Below are 26,210 nucleotides of genomic sequence, written 5' to 3' on the forward strand. Positions count from 1 at the left end.
GGCCCAGGAGTGCTCAGATTGATGGAGAAGCATTTGGAGAGACACTGAGCTCTCTTGAGCCCCTCCTTCCACTAACAGTGAAACGAGCATGCAATAACCAAATCAACCCACCCACTCCACTGAGCTCCACTGCTGCATGTGGTGGTGTTGGTAGATTCTGCATTGGAATTGTGGTCACTAGAGAGCCCAGAGAACTAGAATGGAAGCAAGTCATCCCCAACCCTGGGTAACTATTAATTATATTAAAAAAAATGATGTCCTTCTACTTCTGTTTCATTTGCATTCAGAAAATACAGCTATTGTATTGCCAGTGACCCTTTCTGGCAACTCTGAGCAAGATAATATAAAATTTGTCCAAATCTTGCTTTATTTAATTCCTTTGGAGTTCTGCACCACTGATTTCCATTACATAGTTTCTTCCCTGGTTCTTGCTGTGGGAGTAAAAGCCTATTTCTTTAGTTTCTGAAGTTACTACTTCAATATTAACCGGCGATGCTGTCTTTTGTGTATGTTGCTTATATTGCACAGGTCCACAACAGTAAGAATGTAAATCAAGCTTCTTGTCAGCTTGTGGATCCAGTGGTGACTTGTGTGCCTCATCGATACACACAGGAAGTAACCCAACTTTGCAGTCTGACAGAAGGAAATTATGTGATCATTCCTTCCACATATCTGCCTGATAGTGAAGCACAATTCACAGTCACTGTAGAAATAAAAATAGACAGGTGAGAATACCGATTATTGTTGGATTCATATTCTTTGTTATTCGATAGGTGGTATTAATTTCTAAATTTTGTTTAAGAAGTTATATTTCCCCTCAATGTGTTAATATGATAAACAGTTGGTACCTTTCCATTTGCATGAGATTACATAAAATTGTGGCCAAACACCATGTGCCAATATAAACCACATAATAATTTCCCATTACTGAGTGATCCAATACCAGAGGATATGCATTTAAGGTGAGAGGGGGTAGGTTCAGAACAGACATGGGGGGTACGTTTTTTTACTGAGAGAGTGGTGGATGCCTGGAATGCGTTGCCTGATAGGGTGCTGGAGGCAAATTCTTTGAGGGCTTTTAAGAGGGGCTTCAATGGGTACATGAATGAGAGGAAAATAGAGGGATATGGGCATTCTGTAGGTGGCACATTGTGGGCAGAAGGGCCTGTTCTGTGCTGTACTGTTCCTTGTTCTAAACTATACATTAAATAATCTATTGTGTTACAAAAACACAATCAAGGTTTAATAATAGTGGGATCATCTAGTTTCAACCAGTCACCCCAGGAGAGATGAGTATTTCATTTTGTTGTATCTTTTGTAGATTTGTACCTATATTTCCTGGGGCAATATACTATAATCTTAATACCTTTCAGTGAGAGCAGGTATTCATCTGAGCTGGACCAAATATGAAGGGGAGTCAGAGGGCAAATCCACTGTTAATTTCTTCTTGCTAATGCCCATCTTTGTTACTGAAACCACACTTATAAACAAGCCTCAACATTTCAGGAGCCTGAGCCTGATTCTTAATTGAACCCGCTCCATGGGAATGCGATGGGTTCAGTTTGTTCACCCATTTTCTACCCAGTCAGTGTCACGTCAGACCCCAGGACTCTCCATTACAGCAACTTGAGTGGAGTAAAATCAATGCTTACTGAATTTTTATTCTAAATATAAGTATAATTTTACAATAGACTATTGAATGTGAAATAACATTGTTTATTGCTGGATTTAGGAAGCCATTCCAATGTCAGGAGAACTTAGGACAAATAATCAATGAGGTATGATGGATCTTTTATTCTCTTGAAAAATCCACTTGTATATCAAGCTGAAAAGATGGAAATATTATTTGGCAATTAACTGTATTCTGGAAAGTATGAGATGTCGTTAATTTATATTTGCTTTCCTCCTGAGCTAATGCTTAATACAGAAAGATTCTTTATTTGAATATTTTACTAAACAAACTAATTGTCTAGACTTTTGACAGGACAAAGAAATTTAAGCAAATGTTATTCTCAAACAAGTAACATTGCAGTGTAACCAATACTAATCAAATGTCTGCAGGAGATTAATTACATTATGCAGTAAAACTCCAATAATCTGGCATCTGGTTGTTTGGAAATCCTGATGGTTGGCCATTTGGCTTGCACATCAGTCCATTGTGTGTATAAGGTGTGCAACCACAGGGATCCGTGGTGTGAGTGAGGTGTGCAGCTGGAGCTAGGCCCAGAGTGCCTGTATAGTTCTTGCTCCCGAAACTCAACAAGTACACTGGCAAATTTATTATTGCTAACTTGGTTTATTGTTGTCACATGTACCGAGGTACAATGAAAAACTTGTCTTGCATACCATCCACACAGATCAGTTCATTACAGAAGAGCATTGAGGTACAAGGTAAAACAATAACAATGTAGAATAAAGTGTTACAGTTACAGAGTGCAGTGTGGGTAGACAATAAGGTGCAAGGCCATAACAGAGTAGATTGTGAGGTCAAGAGTACATCCTGTCGTACTAGGGGACCGTTCAGTAGTCTTATAACAGTGGGATAGAAACTGTCCTTGATCTTGGTGGTACGTGCTTTCAGGCTTTTATGTCTTCTGCCCAATGGGAGGGGGGAGAAGAGAGAATGTCCAGGTGGGTGGGGTCTTTGATTATGTTGGCTGCTTTACCGAGGTAGCAAAAAGTTTAGACCTAGTTCATGGAGGAGAGTCTGGTTTCCATGATGTGCTGAGTTGAGTCCACAACTCTCTGCAGTTTCTTGTGGTCAAGGGCAGAGCAGTTGCTGTATAGCATGTTTTAAAAAAAGTGAAATAAAAATGTCTTTGGGTGTTAATGAGAATTATATCCAATAGTCCAATGAGTCAGAAGAGTGCCAGATTATCAGAAGTTTACCTTATTGTACTTTGAAGCCAAAGATTTTCTTACCATTATAGAAATATTCTACTTCTATTTCATTGACTATTGTAATTGAAACCATCAGAACATCTGGGGTCAAGGTGGAATAATTTATTATAAATATTTCTGGCAGGTAATATGAGGCATTCCTTGTGTACTTGATAATTGGAATAGTAAGAAGATGTGGCGTTACGCTATGTTTCAGGGATAAGCTATCTTGTGGAATAATCATTTTTTTTAGTCTGACTGCATTTTGCAAGTTTCTAAGATGACCGAATCTGGGTCCAGCTGTGGTCCCTGAAGTCCTGCTTGTGTTGCTCCAAGGACAAGTGCACCTATTTCATTCCAGCACTAAGAGCTGTGTGTTCGGGAGATTAAAGAAACTCTATTGATGAAAGTTTACCCACTGGCCCCATATTCTTGCGGCATCAAGGCTTTCCTTTGGGTTAAACTAAGATTCTATCTGTTGCAGGCCCTTATGAGAAATGATATTTCAGTTCTTTTAAATGAAAACATTGTGTTCCTGGACATTGCCTGATTTTTTAAATGTTTTTCAGCCCCATCAGGCTGCTTCTATTCCCATTCTATGGAACAGGATGTCCCCTCCCCCACCCTCCACAACCCTAAGGAGACTTGGGTCCTTATTTCTGTACACTCACCTTTGCTTCTTTCATTCTGTTTCGTTTTTGTTATTTGTAATTTTTTTGCTATTCAATGTAGTCTAATATGTCTATTCTATACATTTTTGAGAAAAGGAAGTTTTAAACTTGGGTGTCCAGGCCTCAACTTTATTTTGGAAGTGGAGCAATATCCAGAAAACATAGCCTATTCGTGAAAATCAATCCTGGGATTAATTTTGTTGAGTCAACTGAGGGATCAAAGTGGAAAGATGGACCTGATCACACTATAGGCATGACTAGGGCACTATGTAGCATGATTTTATCTCAATGACAGTCTTAGCAAAAAGAATTGTGCTCCAATATAGTAACTCTTCATTAGTGTAGCATTATTTAAAAAAATAAGTTACTGGAACTCAAGCCTGTGGTTCTTATTTGAATTCTATGGCAGAAAGCAAGTCTTTTTGTTGATCTGTATAAGTAGATATGTACTTTTTGCAATTAAGGCATTTGATAAACATAAGCATTCAATAACATGAATTCCTTTGCCTAATAATGGCCATGGAGATGCAACTACAGGTACATGGCATTGTTACTTCAATAACAAGATGCAGATTCAGAGTTGGTAGCTGTGCATTTCCTCACTCATGACCTGTAACTTTGATAATCTGGTGGTTAGAATTCTTTTTTTTTTGTAAAAGTTATTAGTGTTTGCCATTTCTTTGTCACTCCAATGTAGTTTGGATGGCACAGGAAAAAAACTGTAATCACCTCTAAGTAAACCAGCAAATAATGTTCAAAGTATTTATGTTTCCAGCTAGTAATCAAACTGTAAAATTGAAGAATTTTTTAATAAAATGAAAGATTACGTGTCTGCCTTTTAAAATGGGTGGTTGTGATGAGCACCAAGTGCTGACATAGGTTTTACTGGCACTATACAGATACCATTTTTTTTGCATGTTCTAACAATACCTTATTTCCACCAGAAGAGTGCACTGTAGCCCAAGGTTTCGTGCAATAGCACGGTCAGGGGAAAAAGCACAGCACCGTCTCTGTTTTGCTATTAGGCATTTGATACTCTTTTAATGTGAATTCAGTGCTGTATTTTAGTTGTCTTGACAGGTTAATGCAGTGCTTGAGATAACTGAAAGTGTAGGGTTAGTATGAAAGAATTTCTGTTTCCCATTCAACCTGAACAATTTGCAGCTGATAATCTGATTATGATTGGATAAATCAGAACAGAACACAGTGAGAGAAACCCCACTGCTTTGGACAGTGGAGAGGGCTGACACAAGGATTATTTTGTGAGTCATGTTAAACACTGCAGTCAGATTGAGAAGGAAGAGGAATGATAGTTAACCACAGACATGTTAACCACAGACATATAAAATGCTGGTGATTTTGGTAAAGGGATTTTAGGTACTGTGGCAGGACAGAAAGCTTGCTTGATGGACTTGTAGAAAAGGAAGCAGTATGAACACAGTCAAGGACTTTAGAGAGGAGAGATACTTTGGAAGTAGGGTGGTAGTTTGGAAGGATGTAGAGTTTAAGAATGGGTAATCCCCTGCACCGCCAAACATTAAGTCAATGCCAACTGATTTACTGATGTATATTAGAGAATGGGCCTTGCTCTTAACATCTGCAAGACAAAGGTCCTCTACTTTTAAGAGGGGCTTGGATGGGCACACGAATGAGAGGAAAATAGAGGGATATGGGCATTCTGTAGGTAGGAGGGAATAGCTATGTCGGCCCAACATTGTGGGCCGAAGGTCCTGTTCTGTTCTATGTACTCTCCTCCTCCCGCTGCAACACAAAGCCCTCCAACGATAAACGTTCACAGCATGATGCTGGAAAATGTGAGCCACTTCTCTGCAGACAAGAATAATGAAGTTCATCATCGCCTTCAGTGCACCAGCACAGCCTTTGTCTGTTGAGGGAAGGGACATTTGAAGATCCAGACCTAACACAAAACTCCTGATCCAGTGGGCAGCGGTGATCCCTGCCTTTCCCTAATGCTCCTGAAACCTGGACTGTCTACATCAGGCATCGTAAGGCACTAGGAAAATACCACTAATGCTATCTCTGCAAAGTCCTGAAAATTCTCTGGAAGGATTCCCACCTACTCCTGAGAGTTGCTGGCCTGTGACCACACAAAGTGGAGAAAGAACATTTAGCATAGCATTGAGAATTTCAAGGCCATACACTAGGAGCACACAAACATTATATAAGCGGTGGTAGGAGTGCACTATCTCACAAACTTCCCACCCGCCTTGTCAGGCTCTGCATGGTCCATCTCTGGAAGTATCTGTGGCATCACATTACCCTTATCAACCATGTTTGAACCCACAAAAATGGAGTGGCAGCAATTCTTCCTCTGCTGACAGACTGCCCAAGAAGTAAATGTTAACAATTGTTTATCTCTCACTCTGCCATCTTGCATCAAGTATAACTCCAATGCAAAGTAAAGAGCTGCCTCCTTTATATAGCATCTTTTGCATAGCTACACAGGAGTGTTAGAAAAAAAAAATGATGCCAAGCTACTTGAAGGTGTAGTGAGACAAATGGCCATTGTCTTGATTTTTAAGGAGCAACCTCAAGGAGGAAAAAGTGTTGGAGAATTAGAAGAGTGCAGATACTTGAAGGGTTATAGAGCTAAAGAAGACGACAGAGGGAGTGGCATGAATGGATTCATAAACAAGGTCAAGAATTTTAAAATCAAGACCAAACTTTTGAGCTTCCCTTTTTGGAAGTCCCTTAATTTAAAAACTGAGAGAGAGGACTTCTCATTCTCTGAGCATTTATATTTCCCAATTATATTTGGAAGCTCTGCATATATCTAGGTACATATATAAACTTAGCAAAATAAGATGACTAAAATTCCAACCAGGAACCAGACAGCCAGGATAAACAGTTTACTGCCTACCCGGAACATGAATTTGACTTACTGGTTTGGATCTCTGGCTGCTTGTGATTGATCATATATATCCTATATGCTCAACTAGATATATTAGCTATTATTCTCATGGAAAAAGATCTACCATCTCTTTATCTTGAAAGGTTCTATTAGTTACTGTATATTGGTGTCAGAAAGCTTTGGGTTCAAAACCTTCTCCAAAAAAATGTTCGTACTCACTTTGAGGTATTGGAATATGACATTAAATCTTTTCAGGTGGACATATATGATCCCATTGTATTATTTCTAAAAAGAATGGGAGAGTTGTCCCCAGTGTCCTGACCACATCACTCAATGAACATTAAAACAGATCATCTTATTCAGGTTAGATAAACACAGGCACGGAGTGTATTAAAATACCTTTGTAGTAATGGAGAACCAGTAGCAAAACCCAACAAATTTCTGGTCACTGTCATTTTCCTGTACACTCCTAGAGCAATCTACTTGTTGGCCTATTTCTTTTTTTCAGTCTGTACAATTACCCCAAATCAGTTCTGCCCTTTTGTATTTCCATTTTCATTCAAGATTCATTTCATGAACTTAAAATTGAAAAGCAGATGTGTTTGTTGATATTAAAACTGTTAATTCACTCAAAAACAACATACTAGATATGGATTACTGTTTTGGTGGGAGGTGGGCTGTTAGTATTGTAGAGAGACGTAGTATAATTGTAAAATTATATTAATACATTGAACTTACCTGAATCACTTTTCTCTAGAACATATTTCAACAGACAAGGCTTGTTGCGTTTGTATGCTAAGAGAGATAATTATATCTTTAGGTGCTTTAAGGGGATTCAATGAACTGTATTTTCAGAAAGAATGGAAACCAATAGCAAAGCAAGAAATCATTTTCGATATCTAAGGCACTTTTTCCTACTTGGATATTAATGAAATTGAGTTCGTCAATGAGATGGAGCCGTTTCTGGTTGGTTCATTTTAAAAGGCCAAAGATTAGAAGACTTCTGTACCCTTATTGTGATGCTTCTGCAGTGAATAGGTTTTGATATTGTATTGTACTCATAAATAACTTTCTCTTTTGTTTCCATGAGGTCTCCTATACCTCAGTGATGCAGAGGTAGGATACCGATTCCAAACCCCACAAGCGCCTGCCTGAAAACAATAAAAAATCAGAAGAGAGTCATTCTGGAGACATTCACGCTGTACAATTTTCACATCACAATGCCCAACCCCCTTTGCATTAATAAAATGTGACAGGACTCGTCATTGTAAATAAGCAATTCTGCTTTAAGCAAGCTGGCAATGTGCTTCTTGCGCAGGAGAAAGAACAAAAGCTGCCCCAGAAGTGGACGCTACTTCAAAGAGTTAGCAGCTCTGCACGCAGTAATGGACAAAGAGCCGATCAGTCTCCTGCTGCTTTGATGTTATTGAAGGTAAATGAGAATGACATTTAAATTCAGTTTGTACTTTCAGCACACACTGTATTACACAGTTCACTGAATTTTAAAGCTGCTGTGTTGTGACCTCCTCTGGGCTGGATTTTTCCATCATTTTAGCAAAACTGGAACTTGGGCTGTTGTTCATTGATGCCATTTTTTTTTTCTCCTAATTTGTTTGACATTGGATTGCATTAAGGTAGAATATGAACAAAAAAGGTACAGTGCCTTTTAGTGCATGAACAGCCTTGCATTATTCTTTCCAGTGTGAGCAAATTCTGTTGTGGTTAGATACCAATCAATAACAAAATATTCATTATTTGGTTTTTAATTCCATGTCCACATAGTGAGAATATTTGGATTTGTTCATTGAACACTGGACAAGTGACCTCCTGCAGTACGTTGCACGTCTTAATAATGTATCATCTCTACTGGTGCAGACTTAGTACTGGCAAACACTATTTAACTTGTGTATTTCTAATAAATAAATTGCAGTAGAAAATATTAAGTACAATAAATGTATTCCCAATGTAGGTATAGAGTTTCTACATTGTAAAAATGCCAAACTGTATCAATTTTTGATCCAGTTTTAAGTGAATTTTTCAGTAAGCTGATCTGAGTAGGTTTCTCTGTACAAATATTAACCCTTGGCTTTCAAGCTTGCTAGCCTTACTCTTTATTCGTTAAAATGAATGGGAGAAACATGGGTTGCTGAGCACAGGAGAATGCTCGTTTCAATGCATTTTCTAAATTGATTCCGCTCTTTCTAATATATTTTAGTGACAAAATAATTTACCCCACTTATGTAATCTAAAAGTACAAAGTTAGTGCAAATTAAACCTTTCAAAGTAGCATAATTTTATTCCTGTCTTTTGTAAGTAATATGAATTTGCTTTCTTATTTGAAGTATAAAGCCATCCCAACTATTCCTAAAAGTAACATTTATTCTTTATTGTTAGTTCCATGTGTACCTTTAGGAGTATGTTAATGAAGTGCTACATTTAACAACTGAATATTTTACATCTTAGTTTTTTTTTTAAAGAGGTAATCAAGTACTACTGTCCAAAGATTGAACAACTTTCTAATTTTACAACATCTGAAATTGTCATGTTAAATTATATTTATTAAACTGTTAGTATTTGAGTAAATCTGCAAACAATAAACCTAAGAAATTTCCAATGGATTCCTGTCACAACATTTGGAAGACAGGCAGAAAAACCTGCATCAGTGAGGGTACTAGTCCAGAGTTTGCTTTTTTAATGATAATGCAACTTTCAGGTTTTGAGATGTGTCGTCATCAATCTGTAAAATGTCCACCAACTCCTGGAGGTTGCTTAAGAGCAGGTTTTGAGATGTGTCGTCATCAATCTGTAAAATGTCCACCAACTCCTGGAGGTTGCTTAAGAGCAGTTAAATGTGCAAACCCAAAAATTGTTATAAATGATACCATTTCCTCCAAAAATAATTGCTTGTAGTTTCTTGTCAGATGCAATCAATTCAATGATTAGATGTAAACATTTTGTTTACATGATTTTCTCATAAAATGTTAAACTTTGAGATATAATTGAGTTTCTAAATGGTACGTCCAGGCATTATTACTGCTGAGCAAACTACATCCTCTGGGCCTGAAAATTTAGATGTGTAATTTCATTCCCTTGTAAAAACATTTCCAAACTAAGCAATTTTAACAAAGATTAATTTGTGTTATTAATGTTTAGTACCCTAATTCCATGTGTATGTCTCAATCTTTCTTTTACTGTTTGTAAAATGTTTAATAAGTTAAATAAAATTAGTTCTTTTTACTTCATTTTGCTGTATGAGAATTCTTCAGTCTGGTTATTCAGCCAGCTTGATGACATCACTGTTGTTGGACATAAGTGATCCCCTGCTGAAGTTGTTTGATTGCAAATCATGTTAGAAAAGGGAAAATCTTCTGCACAATGTCAGTTTAATCTTTGTAGACAAGTTTCTTCAAGGTCAGCAATGAGTGCACCTTTTGACTACTGACTGTAAACCATGGACTTAACTTGCTGCCAGAAATCTTCTGTTACAACCAAGTCTAGGAGAGGGTTGTTATGAGATTCCTGCAGCTGGGGAGCAAAGGACTTGAGTGAGCAGAGTCCTGGACTTTGTTGGGTGGCTAGTTGTAGAATTTGGGACAGTGCCTAGTACTGTAAGAAACTTCATAAGGACTTCAGAGGGTGTCATCATCAAGAAGGAGGGAGGCCTGGGACAGAGGAGGATTAAACTTTATTCGTTTTGCCTGTCTGGGCCCACTTTTTAAAAAATAAACTAGCCCTTTCTGGCTCTGGCACCAGCTCTGCCTGGCTGGAACTGCTTTGGTTCTTGCTGATTCCACTGTTGGGGGGTAAATGTTTGCAGGAATTTGGGGAAAGAGTGATGGGAATGGAACAAATTGGAGAACTCTTTTTAAGAGCAGATGATAGCAAGAATGGCTTCTTTCTGTGCTGTATCTTTCTATTGTTTCATCCAGGCAAACTGATAGGAGTATATAAAATTATGAGAGACATAGATAGGGTAGATAGTGAGAGTCTTTTTTCCAGGGTGGAAATGTCAAATACCAGATGGCGTAAGTTTAAGGTGAGAGGACGAAAGTTTAAGGGAGATGTGCAAGGCAAGATTGTTTTTACACAGAGCAGTAGGTACCTGGAATGCACTGCCAGGGAAGGTGATAGAAGCAGATATGATAGTGTAGCGGTTGCTACCGCGGAATAAAACAAGACTCTACTCGGAGGATTGCCAAACAGAACTGGTTTATTTTCCCGCCTTGTGCGGGCCCTTTAAGGGAGAAAAACTCCCGCCCAAAAAAACCGGCAATGACGTAAGTCCTACGTCATCAGGACTTTCCCGCGCGCGGGTTCTCCCCGTCGCTCGGAAAGACGAGGCCCGCCGCCATCTTGGACCTCGTCGCTCCGACGCCGCGCGACCCGACTGCCGAGCCGGTTCGCCCGACTAGACGGTGAGTCGCCACACAACCCCCCCCAGAACCGGCGAGACAGTCCCCAAGGTCCGTGGGCTGTGCCAGCTGCCGCTTAGGGGGGCGGCCTCTGCGTCGTGGCGTGGCAACCTCGACAGGCTGTTGCAGATCCAAATGGGCCGGTTTGAGGCGGTCCGCCGTGAAAACCTGTTCCCTGCCTCCAATGTCCAAAATAAAAGTGGATCCGTTATTCCGTATGACTCGGAACGGTCCCTCATATGGTCGTTGCAATGGCGCCCGAGGTGTGCCCCTGCGAACGAAAACAAACTTACAGTCCCGTAGTTCCTTGGGCTGGCAGGATGGGGCTTGACCGTGCCATGAGGTGGGAATCGGGGCCAAGGCGCCGAGCTGCTCGCACAGTCTTTGTAGAACTGCTGGGGGTTGTTCCCCTTGGTCCTGAAGGGCAGGTATGAAATCCCCGGGGACAACTAGTGGCACCCCGTATACAAGCTCAGCTGACGAAGTGCGGAGGTCTTCTTTGGGGGCAGTGCGTATGCCGAGCAGGACCCAAGGCAGCTCGTCAACCCAGTTAGGACCCTTCAGGTGGGCCATCAAGGCCGATTTTAGATGGCGGTGAAAACGTTCCACCAACCCGTTTGATTGAGGATGGTAGGCCGTGGTGGTGTGCAGCTGCATCCCTAGCAGGTTCGCTAATGCAGCCCAGAGACTGGAAGTGAATTGGGTGCCTCTGTCTGAAGTGATGTGGGCCGGAACGCCAAAACGTGAGACCCAAGTTGTGAGCAGCGCTCGGGCACAGGAATCAGTTGTGATGTCAGTCAGGGGGGTTGCCTCAGGCCACCTCGTGAACCGGTCCACGATGGTAAGGAGGTACCGGGCTCCTCTTGAAACCGGCAGAGGGCCCACGAGGTCGACGTGTATGTGGTCGAACCTCCTACGGGTAGGCTCGAACTGCTGTGGTGGGACCTTGGTGTGTCGCTGGATTTTTGACGTCTGGCAGTGCAGACAAGTCCTGGCCCACTCACTGACCTGTTTGCGCAGGCCATGCCAGACAAACTTGCTGGCGACCAGTCGGACAGTAGATCTGATGGACGGGTGCGCCAACCTATGTACCGAGTCAAAAACGCGTCTCCGCCAGGCTGCAGGGACAATAGGGCGGGGCTGACCAGTCGCAACGTCGCAAAGTAGGGTCCGCTGACCTGGACCAACCAAGAAATCTCGGAGCTGCAGACCCGAGACTGCGGTTCTGTAGCTGGGCAGTTCGTCGTCGGCTTGCTGTGCGTCAGCCAGGGCCGTGTAGTCGACACCCAAGGATAGGTTGTGGATGGTTGGTCTGGAAAGTGCATCAGCAACGACATTATCCTTTCCGGAGACATGTTGGATGTCAGTTGTGAACTCGGAAATGTAGGATAAATGTCTCTGCTGACGAGCTGACCAGGGATCGGAGACTTTGGAGAAGGCAAAGGACAGAGGCTTATGATCGGTGAAAGCGGTGAAAGGCCTGCCTTCTAGAAAGTATCGGAAATGCCGGACCGCCAGATACAGCGCTAGAAGTTCCCGATCAAAAGCGCTGTACTTCAGTTCGGGCGGTCTAAGGTGTTTGCTGAAAAATGCCAAGGGTTGCCAGCGGCCTTCGAGTAGCTGTTCCAGTACCCCACCCACCGCGGTGTTGGACGCGTCTACCGTGAGGGCAGTCGGGACGTCAGTCCTAGGGTGTACCAGCATCGTGGCGTCTGCCAGGGCGTCTTTGGCCTTAACGAAAGCAGCCGCAGCCTCGTCAGTCCAGGTGATGTCCTTGCCCTTACCAGCCAGCAGCGAGAACAGAGGGCGCATGATACGGGCTGCTGCAGGGATGAAACGATGGTAAAAGTTGACCATCCCAAGGAATTCCTGTAGGCCTTTGACTGTGTCGGGGCGGGCAAAATGGCGGATAGCATCCACCTTGGCGGGTAGGGGTGTTGCCCCGTCACTGGTGATTTTGTGGCCGAGGAAATCGATAGAGTCAAGTCCGAATTGGCACTTGGACGGGTTAATCGTGAGGCCGAAATCGCGGAGGCGGGAATACAGCTGGCGGAGGTGGGAAAGGTGTTCCTGGCGGTTACGGCTGGCGATCAGTATGTCGTCCAAGTAAATGAACACGAAGTCCAGGTCTCGGCCTACCGCGTCCATCAGCCGCTGGAAGGTCTGCGCGGCGTTCTTAAGGCCGAACGGCATCCGAAGGAATTCGAACAGGCCGAATGGGGTGATAATCGCAGTTTTGGGGACGTCATCCGGATGGACCGGGATTTGGTGGTATCCCCTAACGAGGTCCACTTTGGAAAAGATGCGGGCCCCGTGTAAGTTCACTGCGAAGTCCTGGATGTGAGGAATGGGATAGCGGTCCGGGGTGGTGGCGTCATTCAGCCTGCGGTAGTCGCCGCAGGGCCTCCACCCTCCGGTGGCTTTGGGGACCATGTGCAGGGGGGAGGCCCAGGAGCTGTCTGACCTGCGAACAATCCCCAGCTCCTCCATGTGATGGAACTCTTCCTTTGCCAGGCGGAGCTTGTCTGGAGGTAATCGTTGTGCTCGGGCATGAAGGGGTGGCCCTGTGGTAATGATGTGGTGTCGTACCCCATGTGTGGGCCGAGAATTTGTAAACGAAGGTGCCAAAATCGATGGGAATTCGGCTAGGAGCTTGGCGAAATCGTCGCCAGAAAGGGTAATGGAGTCCAGGTGCGGGGCTGGTGGGCTGATTTCTCCCAGGGGATAGGTCCGGAGAGTGCTAGAGTGGACTAACCGCTTCCTTCGCAGGTCGACTAACAGGTTGTGGGCCCGAAGGAAATCGGCGCCTAGGAGTGGTCGGGCGACGGTGGCAAGGGTAAAGGTCCAGGTAAAACGGCTGCCGCCAAAGTGTAATTGAAGCGTACGGGTGCCGAAAGACCGTATCGTTGTACCGTTGGCGGCATTGAGTAGAGGACCTGGTGGCCTGTCACGAGTGTCGCGGCCTGTCGGGGGCAAAATACTGACCCCCGCTCCAGTATCAACGAGGAAATGCCGTCCAGATTTCTTGTCCTGAACGAAGAGGAGGCTCTGTCGGCGGCCAGCCGCCGTAGCCATCAGCGGCGGCTGGCCCTGGCGTTTCCCTGAAACTTGCAGGGTGGGCGGCATCGACGGGCCTCCGCACCCCACCTCTGATGGTAGAAGCACAGCTGGTCACCCGTGTCGTCGTTTGCGTTCCTGGGGCGTGGCTGCTCGGTTGCTGGGGCCGGGCGAGGCGGGCGTTGGGCTCGCGGCCTGGTGATTTGACTGACGGACGAACCGCTCTCGCGCTTGGCCCTCCACAGGACATCTGCCCGGGCGGCCACCTCACGGGGGTTGCTGAAGTCGGCATCAGCTAACAACAAGTGGATGTCATCGGGGAGCTGTTCGAGGAAGGCCTGTTCGAACATCAGGCATGGCTTGTGTCCCTCGGCCAATGCCAGCATCTCATTCATTAGGGCGGATGGGGATCTGTCCCCCAGGCCATCCAGATGAAGCAGGCTCACGACGGGAGAGGCCGAAGGTCCGGATCAAAAGATCTTTGAAAGCCGGGTACTTATCTTCCTCCGGAGGCGACTGGATGAAGTCTCCAACCTGGGCGGCTGTCTCCTGGTCCAGAGAGCTAACCACATGGTAGTACTTCGTGGAGTCGGAGGTGATCTGCCGAAGGTGGAATTGCGCTTCAGCCTGGTCAAACCAGACGCTGGGCCGAAGTGTCCAAAAGGTGGGCAGCTTGAGGGCCACTGCGTTGGCTGCTGCGCTGTCGTCCATTTCGCGGGTCCAAAAGCCGTTTGGACCGTCGGAGTCACCAATGTAGTGGTTGCTACCGCGGAATAAAACAAGACTCTACTCGGAGGATTGCCAAACAGAACTGGTTTATTTTCCCGCCTTGTGCGGGCCCTTTAAGGGAAAAAAACTCCCGCCCAAAAAAACCGGCAATGACGTAAGTCCTACGTCATCAGGACTTTCCCGCGCGCGGGTTCTCCCCGTCGCTCGGAAAGACGAGGCCCGCCGCCATCTTGGGCCTCGTCGCTCCGACGCCGCGCGACCCGACTGCCGAGCCGGTTCGCCCGACTAGACGGTGAGTCGCCACAATAGCAACATTCAAAAGGCATTTAGACAGACATCAACAGGCAGGGCAGAGGGATACGGACCATGTGCAGGCAGATGGGATTAGATTGGCATCATGGTTCGTGTAGACATGCTGGGCCAAAGGGCCTGTTCCTGCACTGTACTATTCTATGTTCTATTGGTTCCTTAAAAGCCACAAGTGAAGATTCCCATCATGGCAGTGACACCATGAAGAGTCTATTATGACAAATGCACCTATTCTGAGGAGCAGATTAAAATTTATGGGATATTGGCCAAAAAGTCTCCTGCCTGAAGGTTACTCTCAGAAATGATCTTTTATCACTACCTGTATTGTGGAGGGTCGTGGCTGTCACGTGACAGCACTGCCCCTACCTAGTTGGAAGACACACCACTGCCAATCAAGGTTTGGCCCCGCCCCACCCATCAGTGCACACCTGACCATTGGCTTTTGTGATCAATTAGTCCTTGCTGGCACCGGGCCATTGGCCTTTTTAAATTACTTGGGCTGGACACCCCAGCCCTCCAGCACTATAAAGAGTGCCACATGTGCCTGGTTCTCTCTCTTTGATTTCTCCGAGGGATTCATCCCACTTCATCCCAGGCTGAGAAACCGTGGAATGGTGTTGGAGAGATCATTGGTAAGGTGTGCACTTCAATAGGGTTAGGAGCGTTCTCGTTGGTATTCCCGGTAGCGTAGACCCATGCCTGCACTGAGTCAAGGGGTGGCGGGTATCGTATTTCTTTTCCTTGATTGTCTGTACCCAGTTCGTTGTGTGTGTATCTTACCCTTGTTGCGACTTTCCCACGCTTGCTATTGTCAGTGCGTGTGTGTGTGTGTGTTGCCCCATTACCTTTTCCCCACATTTGTCTTTGTAAATAAATCATTATTCTCTAAGACTGTGTTCAGAGTCCTTGTCTTTTGAGACATCGAATCTATTTCACAACAATTGGTGCTGCGAGCAGGGTCTCAAAGGTCTTGGCTGAAAACAGACTCAGGGAGGGATGTTCTGGAATGGGGACAAGAAAGCCAGTGCAGGCACTGAAGATAGGATTCCTGGGTAGACTGACGAGACTGAGGGATTTGGGAGCTTGGCCAGCGTGCTGGCAGACCCCGGTAAACCAGTGGACTCACCGAGCAAGTAGACTCTCGTGGTGAGAAAATGGGGTACCACGTGGTCGCCCTCCTCCAGAGGTTGGGGTTCCCCAAGGCTAAGGGGAGTCAAAGGGATGCCCTCTGGCTGTTTGCGTCCCTCCTGAGATGCCAGGTCAGGAATACTGGCCAGATACAAGATATGTGTCACCAAAAAGACACAGATAGAGGTGCTCCATCAGCGCTGCTGTATGCTGCGGGAGGCAGTCCAGGCTGCCCAGACCTGAGCCAACGACCTCGAGGCCAGAGGTACCGAGGTCGCCTGCAGGCTGATCCACAGGCAGCTCACAGGTCTGGCTGGCAGACGGACCCGCTCAAAGTTCGAGCCCTGGTCTGGCACGGCGACAAGCTGGATGCATGGCTGGGGGATGGGGATATATGGATGGATAATGATGAGGGGGTGCCTGAGGAGCCTGGGTCCCATCACACCCACCCTACCCCCGACCCACCCGAACCCCTGCATGCTCGACCTGTCACCATGCGGTCCCAGGTCCGTCACAGAAGGGAGGGGAGTCAGAATGAGGCCCCCACAGGGGAAAGTGCCCATGGTCCCTCTGTGACTAGGTAGACCCAGGATTTCTCAGCCAAGGAGCTGACCCAGCTGGCAGATCGGTACCGCCAATGGCCGGGCGAGCACCTGGCCGCATGGCTGCTCCAACTGTGGGATGTGGGGGCCCCCAACATGAGCCTCTCTCACCAGGAAGTGAGTGCCCTGGGGAGCCTGTCCGACTAGCAGAGTGTTAAGAATGCCCTACGGGCACCACAGGAAAGGATCTGGGACGGCACTACCCTATGGGATTGGGTAGTGACTGCCGTGAGGGTCCAGTACCCTACCCTTCTTGAGTGGGATTTATACGGGCGACCGCAATGGAGCAAGGTCAGTGAGGGCACCAGGGTCATTAGGGAGTGGGCGCTGGTGACTAGCATTTACGAGGGATCCCGTGATCGCAACTTTTTAGAAAATACCAGGGTGACCAGTGTGCTGGCAGGATACCTGGTCACCACCGCGCACCCTGATTTGAGGCCAGTGGTCCTGCCCCTCATGGGACCGGTTAATGGGAAGACCGTGCGGTGCGCCATCACCCTCCTGGAAGGGCTAGAGTACTTGCAGCCGGGGAAGCCCACCCAGGTCCGTAGGGCAAAGACGAGGGCTGGAGACACAACCCCCCATTTTACACGCAGACGGCTATTCTTGGACCTGCTGCACGCAGGGGTGGATCGCACCAGCATAGATGGGACCCCAACCTCCACCATTTACGTGCTCCAGAAAGAGCTTTGCGGGGGGACGTCTGGCCAGGGGAAAACCCACAACCACCCTGGGAGCAAGCCCGACACGGGGCGCCACCAACCTCTGCACCACGTGGGCCGCCCCCGCCGACACTGCCCCTGCCCCTGCCCCTCCCCCACTTGAAACAGTCTCTCCAGCCCGGGACCTGCTGAGACAGGAAATGTCCCATCTCCGCTAGCAGGAACCTTCACCCATGGGGTGGCAGACACCCATCCCCTCCCACAGGATGAAGGCCAGGGGCCCCGGCGCATTTGTTCCATCGCCCTCTCCTGCCCAGGAGACCTGAGACCACATATACCTGTTGCTGTACGTTGGGGAAGGGGGAACATATAGAGGTGAATGGCACTCATTGACACGGGTACCCAACACACCATCAGCCCGGATGACCCTGCTGGGTGGAAAGGGACACAGATGCAAATAGAGGGGTTAGGGGGTTCCCTTTTACCTGCGAGGGTGATCACGATCAGCATGGCCAACGGGAATGAACCTCCTCGACCCATAATAGTGTTGATAGCAGAATCGCCTGAGTGCATCCTAGGGATCAATGTCTTAAAGGGACAGTCCCTTCATACTAACCAGGGCAAGTTTATGTTTGGGGTCGCGTGAGCTGCAGTCATAGTTGGGACAGCCAAATGGGAACCAGTTGTTGTTTCCCCCCTCCCTCCAAGGTCGTCTGTAGCCAACAGTACAGAGTGCGGGGGGGACACCGAGATATCACTGAGGCCATCCAAGCCTTACTGTGGGAGGGCATCATTAGACCCGCAGCTTCTCCCTTCAACAGTCCCGTCTGGCGTGTCCGCACAAAGAATGGGATGTGGCGCATGACAGTGGACTACAGACACCTCAACGAGTCTGCCCCCCCACCCCCCCCCCTTGCTGCCGCCATGCCCGACAGAGTCAATTGGAGGACAATTGAGGGGTGCCCGGACAAGCCTTGGCATGCAGTGGTGGATTTTGATATTCATAGCTCCAATATCTGCAATGGCTTAATCTCCCATAAGGAAGCCACATTCTTATGGGGACCTGAACAACAGGCTGCTTTTGAAACAGCAAAGCAAGCTGTTGAACAGGCACTGCCACTTGCTCGCCGCCAGGCAAGTCTCGGCCAGTGAGATGGTCACCGAATGGAGCCTCTGGCAGAAATTCCAAGGGCGCAGGGTCACTTATGAATTTGCCGGCACCACTAATAGATCAGACTGCTGGATTTGCGTGTGAACCCCAGCATATGCCGATGGAGTTCTGCCACTTACACTGATCCTGCTGGATGACTTTCAAATGAACTGTTTACATAGACTTTTCGCTCCTGTGGGTTTTGGCATATCTGTTTGGGGGGGTGGGGTGCGAATCGCAGTCCCTCACCACTACATAACATCTCTTCCAGCGATCCCCGATGGGGTGGGTGTTTCAGGAATTGGTATTTCTCTCCCTACACTTTGACCTCCACCTGAGTCCCGACTCTCAGGGTCGTTCCACAGCCAGTGAGTAAGCCTAAGGAATTCTGGGGCAAGCTCCCGAATGAGCATGGTCCTACCCTTTCAGTCGGCCACAGCGACTGCGAGCGAAACTGGTATCAAGGTGACCCAGTGACACAATGGTGCTGCTAAGCTGGGGCCTCCCTGGACTTTGAATGGGACCCACTGGATTTGCACCCACCGTGCCTACCTGTGGCTCCCCATGAGCTGGTACGGTTGCTGCTTTCCAGCATTTGTGGTGCCCTATATCCACGCCCTAGATGACCTTGGGGAGCACCCGGCATACAGCAGCCACCGGGACAAGAGGGCCATCACTGAGGTGGAGAGGTTTCGGATGATAGCCTTTCCCATGTTTGGCATAGCCCGATTGTCCCGTGAGGTCATCCAGAGGGCCAGCATGCTCGAAACGCTGGCCAACGAAATGGCAGTGGCATTGCAATGCACCAAAGACGCCCTGACGCAGACAGCGGCGGAGCTGACGGCTGTCAGGATTGTTGCCCTGCAGAATTGAATGGCCCTGGATTACCTACTCGCTGCTGATGGTGGTACCTGTGCAGTGATTGTTAAGGAGTGCTGCACATTTATCCCGGATGAGTCAAGGAACATCACTCACTTGGCTGCTCACATTCGGGACTCGGTGGCTAAAATTCAAAAAGCGGGGGACCAGCTCCTCCAGCACGACACATCATGGGGAAACTGATGGCCGTTTGGGTCTCTGAGGGGGTGGTGGGCAATTGTCATCCACTGGACGACTGCTCTCACTCTCGTTGTTATTGCTGTCTGTATATTATGCTGTGCTTGCCAGGTTATCAAGAGCACGTCTGCCTTTCATTAATACTGTATACTGACATATAGTTTTAGGCTTAGAAATAGTTATTACTATGATCGGTGAGTGGTGTGACTTCCGAGGGGTGGATTGTATTGTGGAGGGTTGTGGCTGTCATGTGACAGCACTGCCCCTATCTGGTCGGAAGACACACCACTGCCAATCAAGGTTTGGCCCCGCCCCACCCATCAGTGCACACCTGACCATTGGCCTTTGTGATCGATTAGTCCTTGCTGGCACCGGGCCATTGGCCTTTTTAAATTACATGGGCCCTCCAGCACTATAAAGTGTGCCACATGTGCCTGGTTCTCTCTCTTTGATTGCTCCGAGGGATTCATCCTGCTTCATCCCAGGTCAAGGAACCGTGGAACGGCGCTGGAGAGATCGTTGGTAAGGTGTGCACTTCAGTAGGGTTAGGAGCGTTCTAGTTGGTATTCCCGGTAGCATAGAGCCGAGCCTGCACTGAGTCAAGGGGTGGCAGGTATCGTATTGCTTTTCCTTGATTGTCTGTACCCAGTTCATTGTGTGTGTGTATCTTACCCTTGTGGTGATTTTCCCACGCTCGCTATCACCGGTGCGCGTGTGTGTGTGTTGCCCCGTTACCTTTTCCCCACGTTTGTCTTTGTAAATAAAATAATTTATCTCTAAGACTGTGTTCAGAGTCTTTGTCCTTTGAGACCTCGAATCTGTTTCACAACACTACCACTCTCCTTTCTACATGTTTTTTATGACCCTCTAAATAATCAAGTTCCATTTTATATTTTCTTTTTCAACAGAGATGGAAACCCTTGGCCCATCTATGCTGGCTCTCGGAGCAATCCCATTCCACCACTTATTCCCCTCAGCCCATCTTCTCTCACGTGCCCTTTAGTTTGCCCCAATTATCCTACCGCCCATCGCCACTAGGGGCAAACTGCAACCAATTTACCTACCGGCATGTGTTTGGGATACCAGAGAAAACCAGAAGAAAACCATGTGATTACAACTCCAAACAGACAGCACCAGAGTCAGGATTGCACTTGTTGCTGGAACCATGAGGCAGCAGCTCTACCTGCTGTGCCACTATGCTGCACACCTGCGTTTCACATCTTTCTGTTATCAGGTCCTACCTTCACAACATATGATGTGCAGGTGTATCTATATATTTGGGAATGGCAATGGGTAGTCTGGGATGTTGGCTGACAAGTATGGTTCTGAGAGTATAACTACAACAGGTTGCTGCATATGACTCGTCCATGGGACAGCATGCCCAATTTAAGCAGTAGTTAATGAGGAGGGGGTTGATGAGTTAATTAGGCTGGGAATATCTTGGTCATATCCAGTGTCTAAATTTCGAACGGATGATTCATCTGGTTCAACTGAGAAGCTATTTTATGGACAAAAGCCTAGAAAATTAATGTAGCTTAACATAAAGCAACATTGCAGAATACACTGAAAGACCCTTGAGGAATCATGGTCTAGCCGTGCTACCCACAGTTGGTTTATCAAGGAAGGTCTTTGAATCAAATTGTTATCGGGCGCAAGATCAAAGGTTAGGTCTTTCTGGACTGAGGAGAATGTGGCTCAGGTTTGGTGCACCCTTTGGCTGATGAGTTAAAGTCAACATTGATGAAATGTTGAAGCAAGACACCAGCTCTCTCCCAGTCCCGCGTCAAGGACCCGCTGGTACTGATGCAGGGCTTCGACCCGAAACGTCTCCCTCCGGATGCTGCTCGACCGCTGAGTTCCTCCAGCACACATTGTTTGTTTCTTCAAAAGAGCAAGGAAGTTATCTGCAGGGTCATTTATTCCTCAATCCATCGGTCATTATAACGCCTGTTTCCACCAATAATCAACGAGGTGCATGCATGCGTTTGCTGTATGATTCCATCATATTACTGCCTCTGAGAACTAATTGTTTGCAAATTTGGTTGCTGCTTTCCCAACACTGCAGAAGTATTGCATTTGCAAGTAAAGATTTTTGGGGATGACCTGAAACGTGGCAATGTAAATACAAACCTTCCCCCACCCGGCCCAGCCCACTCCCCTCAACCCGCGGCTGTTGCTACGGCGCATGACGTCAGCGGGGATCGGGCGCGCGACCGGGCGGGTGTCGCGCGCGCTGTGCGCGGGCGGGTGTCGCGCGCGCTGTGCCCGGATGTGCCGGTCCCGGCCCCGCAGGTAAAGGCGCTGCTGGGAGCCGCCGCTGCTCGGAGGGGCGAGTTCTCCTCCTCTCTCGGTGTTGTCGCCATGAACAACAAGTTTGACGCGTGAGTCATTGGCCTCTCAATCCCGCCCCCGGTAATCCCCTTGCCACTGAGCCGAGCTCCGCGCAGCGCTGGCGGCCTGGTACCCCAGGTCCCTCGGGTCCATTTAAAGATGCCGGCTGCAGGCCGGCCCCGGCTGCCCTTGTCTGCTGCACTGCTCTCCATTCATTCCTGCAGCCCACTGGATGCTCGCAGCCCCCGCGCCGGCAAGATGCGGAACGTCCACAACGGGGTCCAACAGCTCGAGCTCCTAGAAGCCAATGTTTTAACAGAATCTTCATTTGTTAAAATTTCATACAGCCCATCGATGAAATTTTCACTTTTGTAAATCAAGAAGCCTAACTCTGAAATACAAATTTTGAGGGATAGTTTTATAGTGCAGCCTGCTCTATTTGCACAAAAATCTGAAGAAATCTAAAAAAAAATTGTTTTTTTTTGTCATGGCATTCCGTTTGGTAGTTGTGCGTTTTGATAATTCCCCAGCACAAAGGTTATGGATGCGAAAAAGTGGCCGTCTTAGATAGTCCATCGGGATCGAGGATGGTAAGGGCAATGTGGGAATTGCAGACTCTTCCAGGAGGAGCCTGACGGAACTGATGGTGATCTGCTCCTTTCGTTGCTTACACGGGATCTCTGTGTACTCCTGATGCATAGCCTCTAGATCATCCGGAATGCCCACAACCACTCAAGGTGAAGGAGGAACAAAGGGATCCCTGGAGCCAGTGGGGATATTGCATGCAGAATTTGGACCTACTTTCCCCCCACCCCACTGATGTTGCTCGGCCCTCCAGTAGATTTTGTTGGCTTTGAGCACCTATTTGAATCTTTCCTTATTTTTCTGGTAATCTCTTCCTGTGACAACTTGGAATAGAGTGTCTTTTTCAGGAGCCAAAAGATGTAAAATCGGTTTGGCTGAGTCGCTCAGATTTGCTCTGGCCAGAAAACCTGAATATATCTGTCTTTGTTGTTACAGAATGGTGTCACCTTCATCTCTTGGCAGTGCACATGGGATGCAAGAGGATAGCCCTGTGTGTTTGCCATTCTGTAATGCATTGTGTTGTTCACAGTAGTTGTTCTGTAACATACATTCCTGTGTTCTTAATGTAATGTGAGTGGCTCAGAAATAATCCTATAACAAGCTTATAATGTTGCAGTCTTCCATCTTAGAAATGTTTGGTGCCTATAATTGTATTACCATGAGATGGTATTGCATCTTCTTATATTTGCCTTAGATTCCACACGCAGTACAGTGGGAATCTGTTCTAGTAGATTATAATTGACATCAGATTCTCAATTTTTTTCTGCAATTGTCTTATGATTTGTACTTATTCCAGTGGTATGTGACATTTTCCTCTGTCTGTTTATTCCCATTGGAATCTTAGGCTTCATTAACCTTGCAGCTATTAGCAGTTCTTTTCTGGTTTGGTGGTTCATCAGTCTCTGGGGTAAGCTGGAAATGAATCCTGCAGAATCTGAGATGTAGATCAATGTGTGTTTAATTTTGGCTTTCATAGAAGGCTTGACATTTCCTTCCTTTATATTGGTGCGGTGACAATGTGAGTGAATTCCCACTTAACTACAAACTTTGCAAACTCAACTGCAGCAAAATTTGGTCCTTATCAGGAATACCTTGTCTGCTCAACTGAGCCATCAGTTTGTGAAAGGCAGCTGAAGATGTAGTTGAACCAAGAGTAATATCTATCCTGAAAGTTGAAAAAATAATTGACTGCCATCAGTTTTTGGTATAGAACATAGAACACTACAGCACAGTACTGGCCCTTCGGCCCACAATGTTGTGCCGACATTCTATCCTGCTCTAAGATCAATCGATCTGTCTATCTAACCCTCCCATCCCCTCCCCTCCTGCTCTCTATTTTTCTATCTCTTCAGTTGTTCTGCTGCGCTCTCACGCTTGGCCTCCTCTTGGATTGCCTCCATGGATCTGCACACATCTCATATTCATTTACAACATAAGACATAGAACAGTACAGCACAGTATGGGTCCTTTGGCCCACGATGTTGTGCCGACCTATATAAACCTACTCCATGATAAATCTAACCCTTCCGTCCTACACAGTCTACCTGAAATGCACTTCCCTGTAGCTATGACATTTTACTCTGTATTCTGTTATTGTTTTTACCTTGTACTACCTCAATGTACTGTGTAATGAATTGATCGGTACAAACGGTGTGCAAGACAAGTTTTTCACTGTACCTCGGTACAAGTGACAATATAAACCAATACCAATCCTGCCATTAATCTTGTACTCTGCCTTCAAGTTCGTTCTTCCAAAGTGTATCATTTCACACTTTTCCTGATTGAACTCCACCTGCCATTTCTCCACCCAACTCTGCATCCTGTCTGTATCCCGTTGTAACCTACGACAGCCTTCTATGCTATTCACAACACCTCCAACCTTCGTGTCATCTGCAAACTTACAAACCCATTCCTCCATTTCCTCATCCAAGTCGTGTATATACAGTATATATAAAAAAAAATCACAAAGAGCCGGGGTCCCAAAACAGATCCCTGCGGAACACCACTAGTTACCGACCTCCAAGCAGAATACTCTTCATCTACCACCACCCTCTGCTTTCAGTGGGCAAGCCAGTTCTGAATCCATGCAGCCAAGTCTCCATGGATCTGATGACTTTCTGGATGAGCCTAACTAAAGTCCATATACATCATATACACTGCTCTACCTTCATCAATTTGTTTTGTTACCTCCTCGAAAAACTCAGTTAGGCTCATGAGGCATGACCTGCCCTTCACAAAGCCATGCTGACTGTCCCTAATAAGACTATGCTTCTCCAAATGCTCATAAATCCTGACCCTAAGAATCCTCTCCAATAGCTTGCCGACCATGGGCATAAGACTCACTGGTATATAATTCCCAGGATTTATCCCTATTACATTTTTTGAACAAGGGAACAACATTTGCCATCCTCCAATCCTCTGGTACCACTCCTGTGGCCAGGGAGGATGCAAAAGTCATTGTCAACATCCCAGCAACCTCTTCCCTTGCATCCCGCAGTAACCTGGGGTATATCCTGTCTAGCCCCGGGGGCTTATCTATCCTAGTGTTTTTCAGAAGCTCCAACACCACTTCTTTCTTAACCTCAACATGCTCCAACACATTAGCCTTTTCTATGCCGATCTCACATTTGTCAAAGTTCCCCTCTCTAGTGAACACTGAAGTAAAGTATTCATTAACGACCTCCCCTACTTCCTCCTCCAGGCACATGCTTCCCCCTTTATCCCTGAGTGGTCCTACCCTCAGTCTAGTCATCCTCCTGTTCCTCACGTACATGTAGAATGCCTTGGGGTTTTCCTTAATCCTACCCATCAAGGCCTTCTCATGTCCCTTTCTAGCTCTCCTAAGTCTCCTTCTTGAGCTCCTTCCTGGCTACCTTATAATTCTCAAGAGCCCTGCCTGATTTTTTCTTTTCTTTTTCACTCATTCCTGACCAGTACAATGATCCACAAGCTCTCTTCCAACCACTGTTAATCTCAAGGCGTGGTGAGTGTAAGTGTTACAACATTTCTCTCCCCATAGAAGGCAAAAAGCATCGTGATGCCAAAATTTGAAAAACAATGGCTCAGAAGTGCTGAGCTGAACCTGAGCACAAAAGCAGGGAGATGACTGTGTTGGAGCTCCTGGTTCTCCAGCTATCCTATCATAACTACATAAAACACTGCAAAAATTGTATCAAATGATGTGTCTTGCTGTAGTTTTTTAATGAACGTCTTTTCTGTAGGTAGATTTTTCAACATATTCATTTGCTCCAGTTCTGTGTGTTTGTTTCCTTTAGGAAGGTAAGCACAGAGTGTATCTGCAATTATATATCTTGTTGCCTGGTTGGTAGACAATCTGTATCATCCATCTGTACGTGTAAAATTGGTTGTTGCAATCACTTTTGGGCTTGGTGGAGGTTCTCCATAGCAATCTCAATCACTTCAAAAGGTTGCAATCAGCCTATGCATTTGCACATCTTCCCATATGGTGGAACCTCTTGAGCCCAACAGCTACTGCCAGTAGCTTTACAGTTCAAATGCAGTGTGTTTCTTGACTGCTTACTCATGAAAGTGTAGCCAGCATCTTTCCTCCTCTGTTGTTGTCTCAGTGGTTCACACGCCTTGCTCAAATGGGACAGGAAATTGTTTAAGTAGTGGATAAATCTAAGCAATGTTGGATTCTGCAGCATCTGTTAGGCTTGACATTTCTATCACTGTATTCACCTTTGGTGGGATCTGGTTTGAGAGTCTCCATGATGACATGAAACATGGGGTGGGTGGGTGAACT

General features: G+C 46.5%; 2 protein-coding genes across 7 annotated transcripts in view; both read left to right on the top strand.

The window, feature by feature from the left end:
- The window catches only part of capn10 (calpain 10), a 29,884-nt gene extending 20,316 nt beyond the window's left edge, over positions 1 to 9,568 (top strand). The window contains exons 11-13 of one of the 2 annotated variants that reach the window (XM_052018071.1): positions 529 to 725; positions 1,733 to 1,778; positions 7,514 to 9,568. In XM_052018071.1, coding sequence (XP_051874031.1) covers positions 529 to 725; positions 1,733 to 1,778; positions 7,514 to 7,543 — 273 coding nt within the window. In that variant the 3' untranslated portion in view covers positions 7,544 to 9,568. The remainder of the gene's footprint in view (positions 1 to 528; positions 726 to 1,732; positions 1,779 to 7,513) is intronic. The other variant, XM_052018072.1, reaches the window with a different exon arrangement.
- A 12,196-nt stretch (positions 9,569 to 21,764) lies between these two features.
- eif4e2 (eukaryotic translation initiation factor 4E family member 2) overlaps positions 21,765 to 26,210 on the top strand; it is a 63,058-nt gene continuing 58,612 nt past the window's right edge. For 3 of the 5 annotated variants that reach the window (XM_052017903.1, XM_052017901.1, XM_052017904.1), the window contains exon 1: positions 21,783 to 21,820. In XM_052017903.1, coding sequence (XP_051873863.1) covers positions 21,798 to 21,820 — 23 coding nt within the window. In that variant the 5' untranslated portion in view covers positions 21,783 to 21,797. Of the gene's footprint in view, positions 21,910 to 26,210 lie in introns of all 5 variants that reach the window. The other 2 variants (XM_052017902.1, XM_052017905.1) reach the window with 1 other exon arrangement.

Source organism: Pristis pectinata, chromosome 6, assembly GCF_009764475.1.
Source record: "Pristis pectinata isolate sPriPec2 chromosome 6, sPriPec2.1.pri, whole genome shotgun sequence".
Classification (NCBI taxonomy): domain Eukaryota; kingdom Metazoa; phylum Chordata; class Chondrichthyes; order Rhinopristiformes; family Pristidae; genus Pristis; species Pristis pectinata.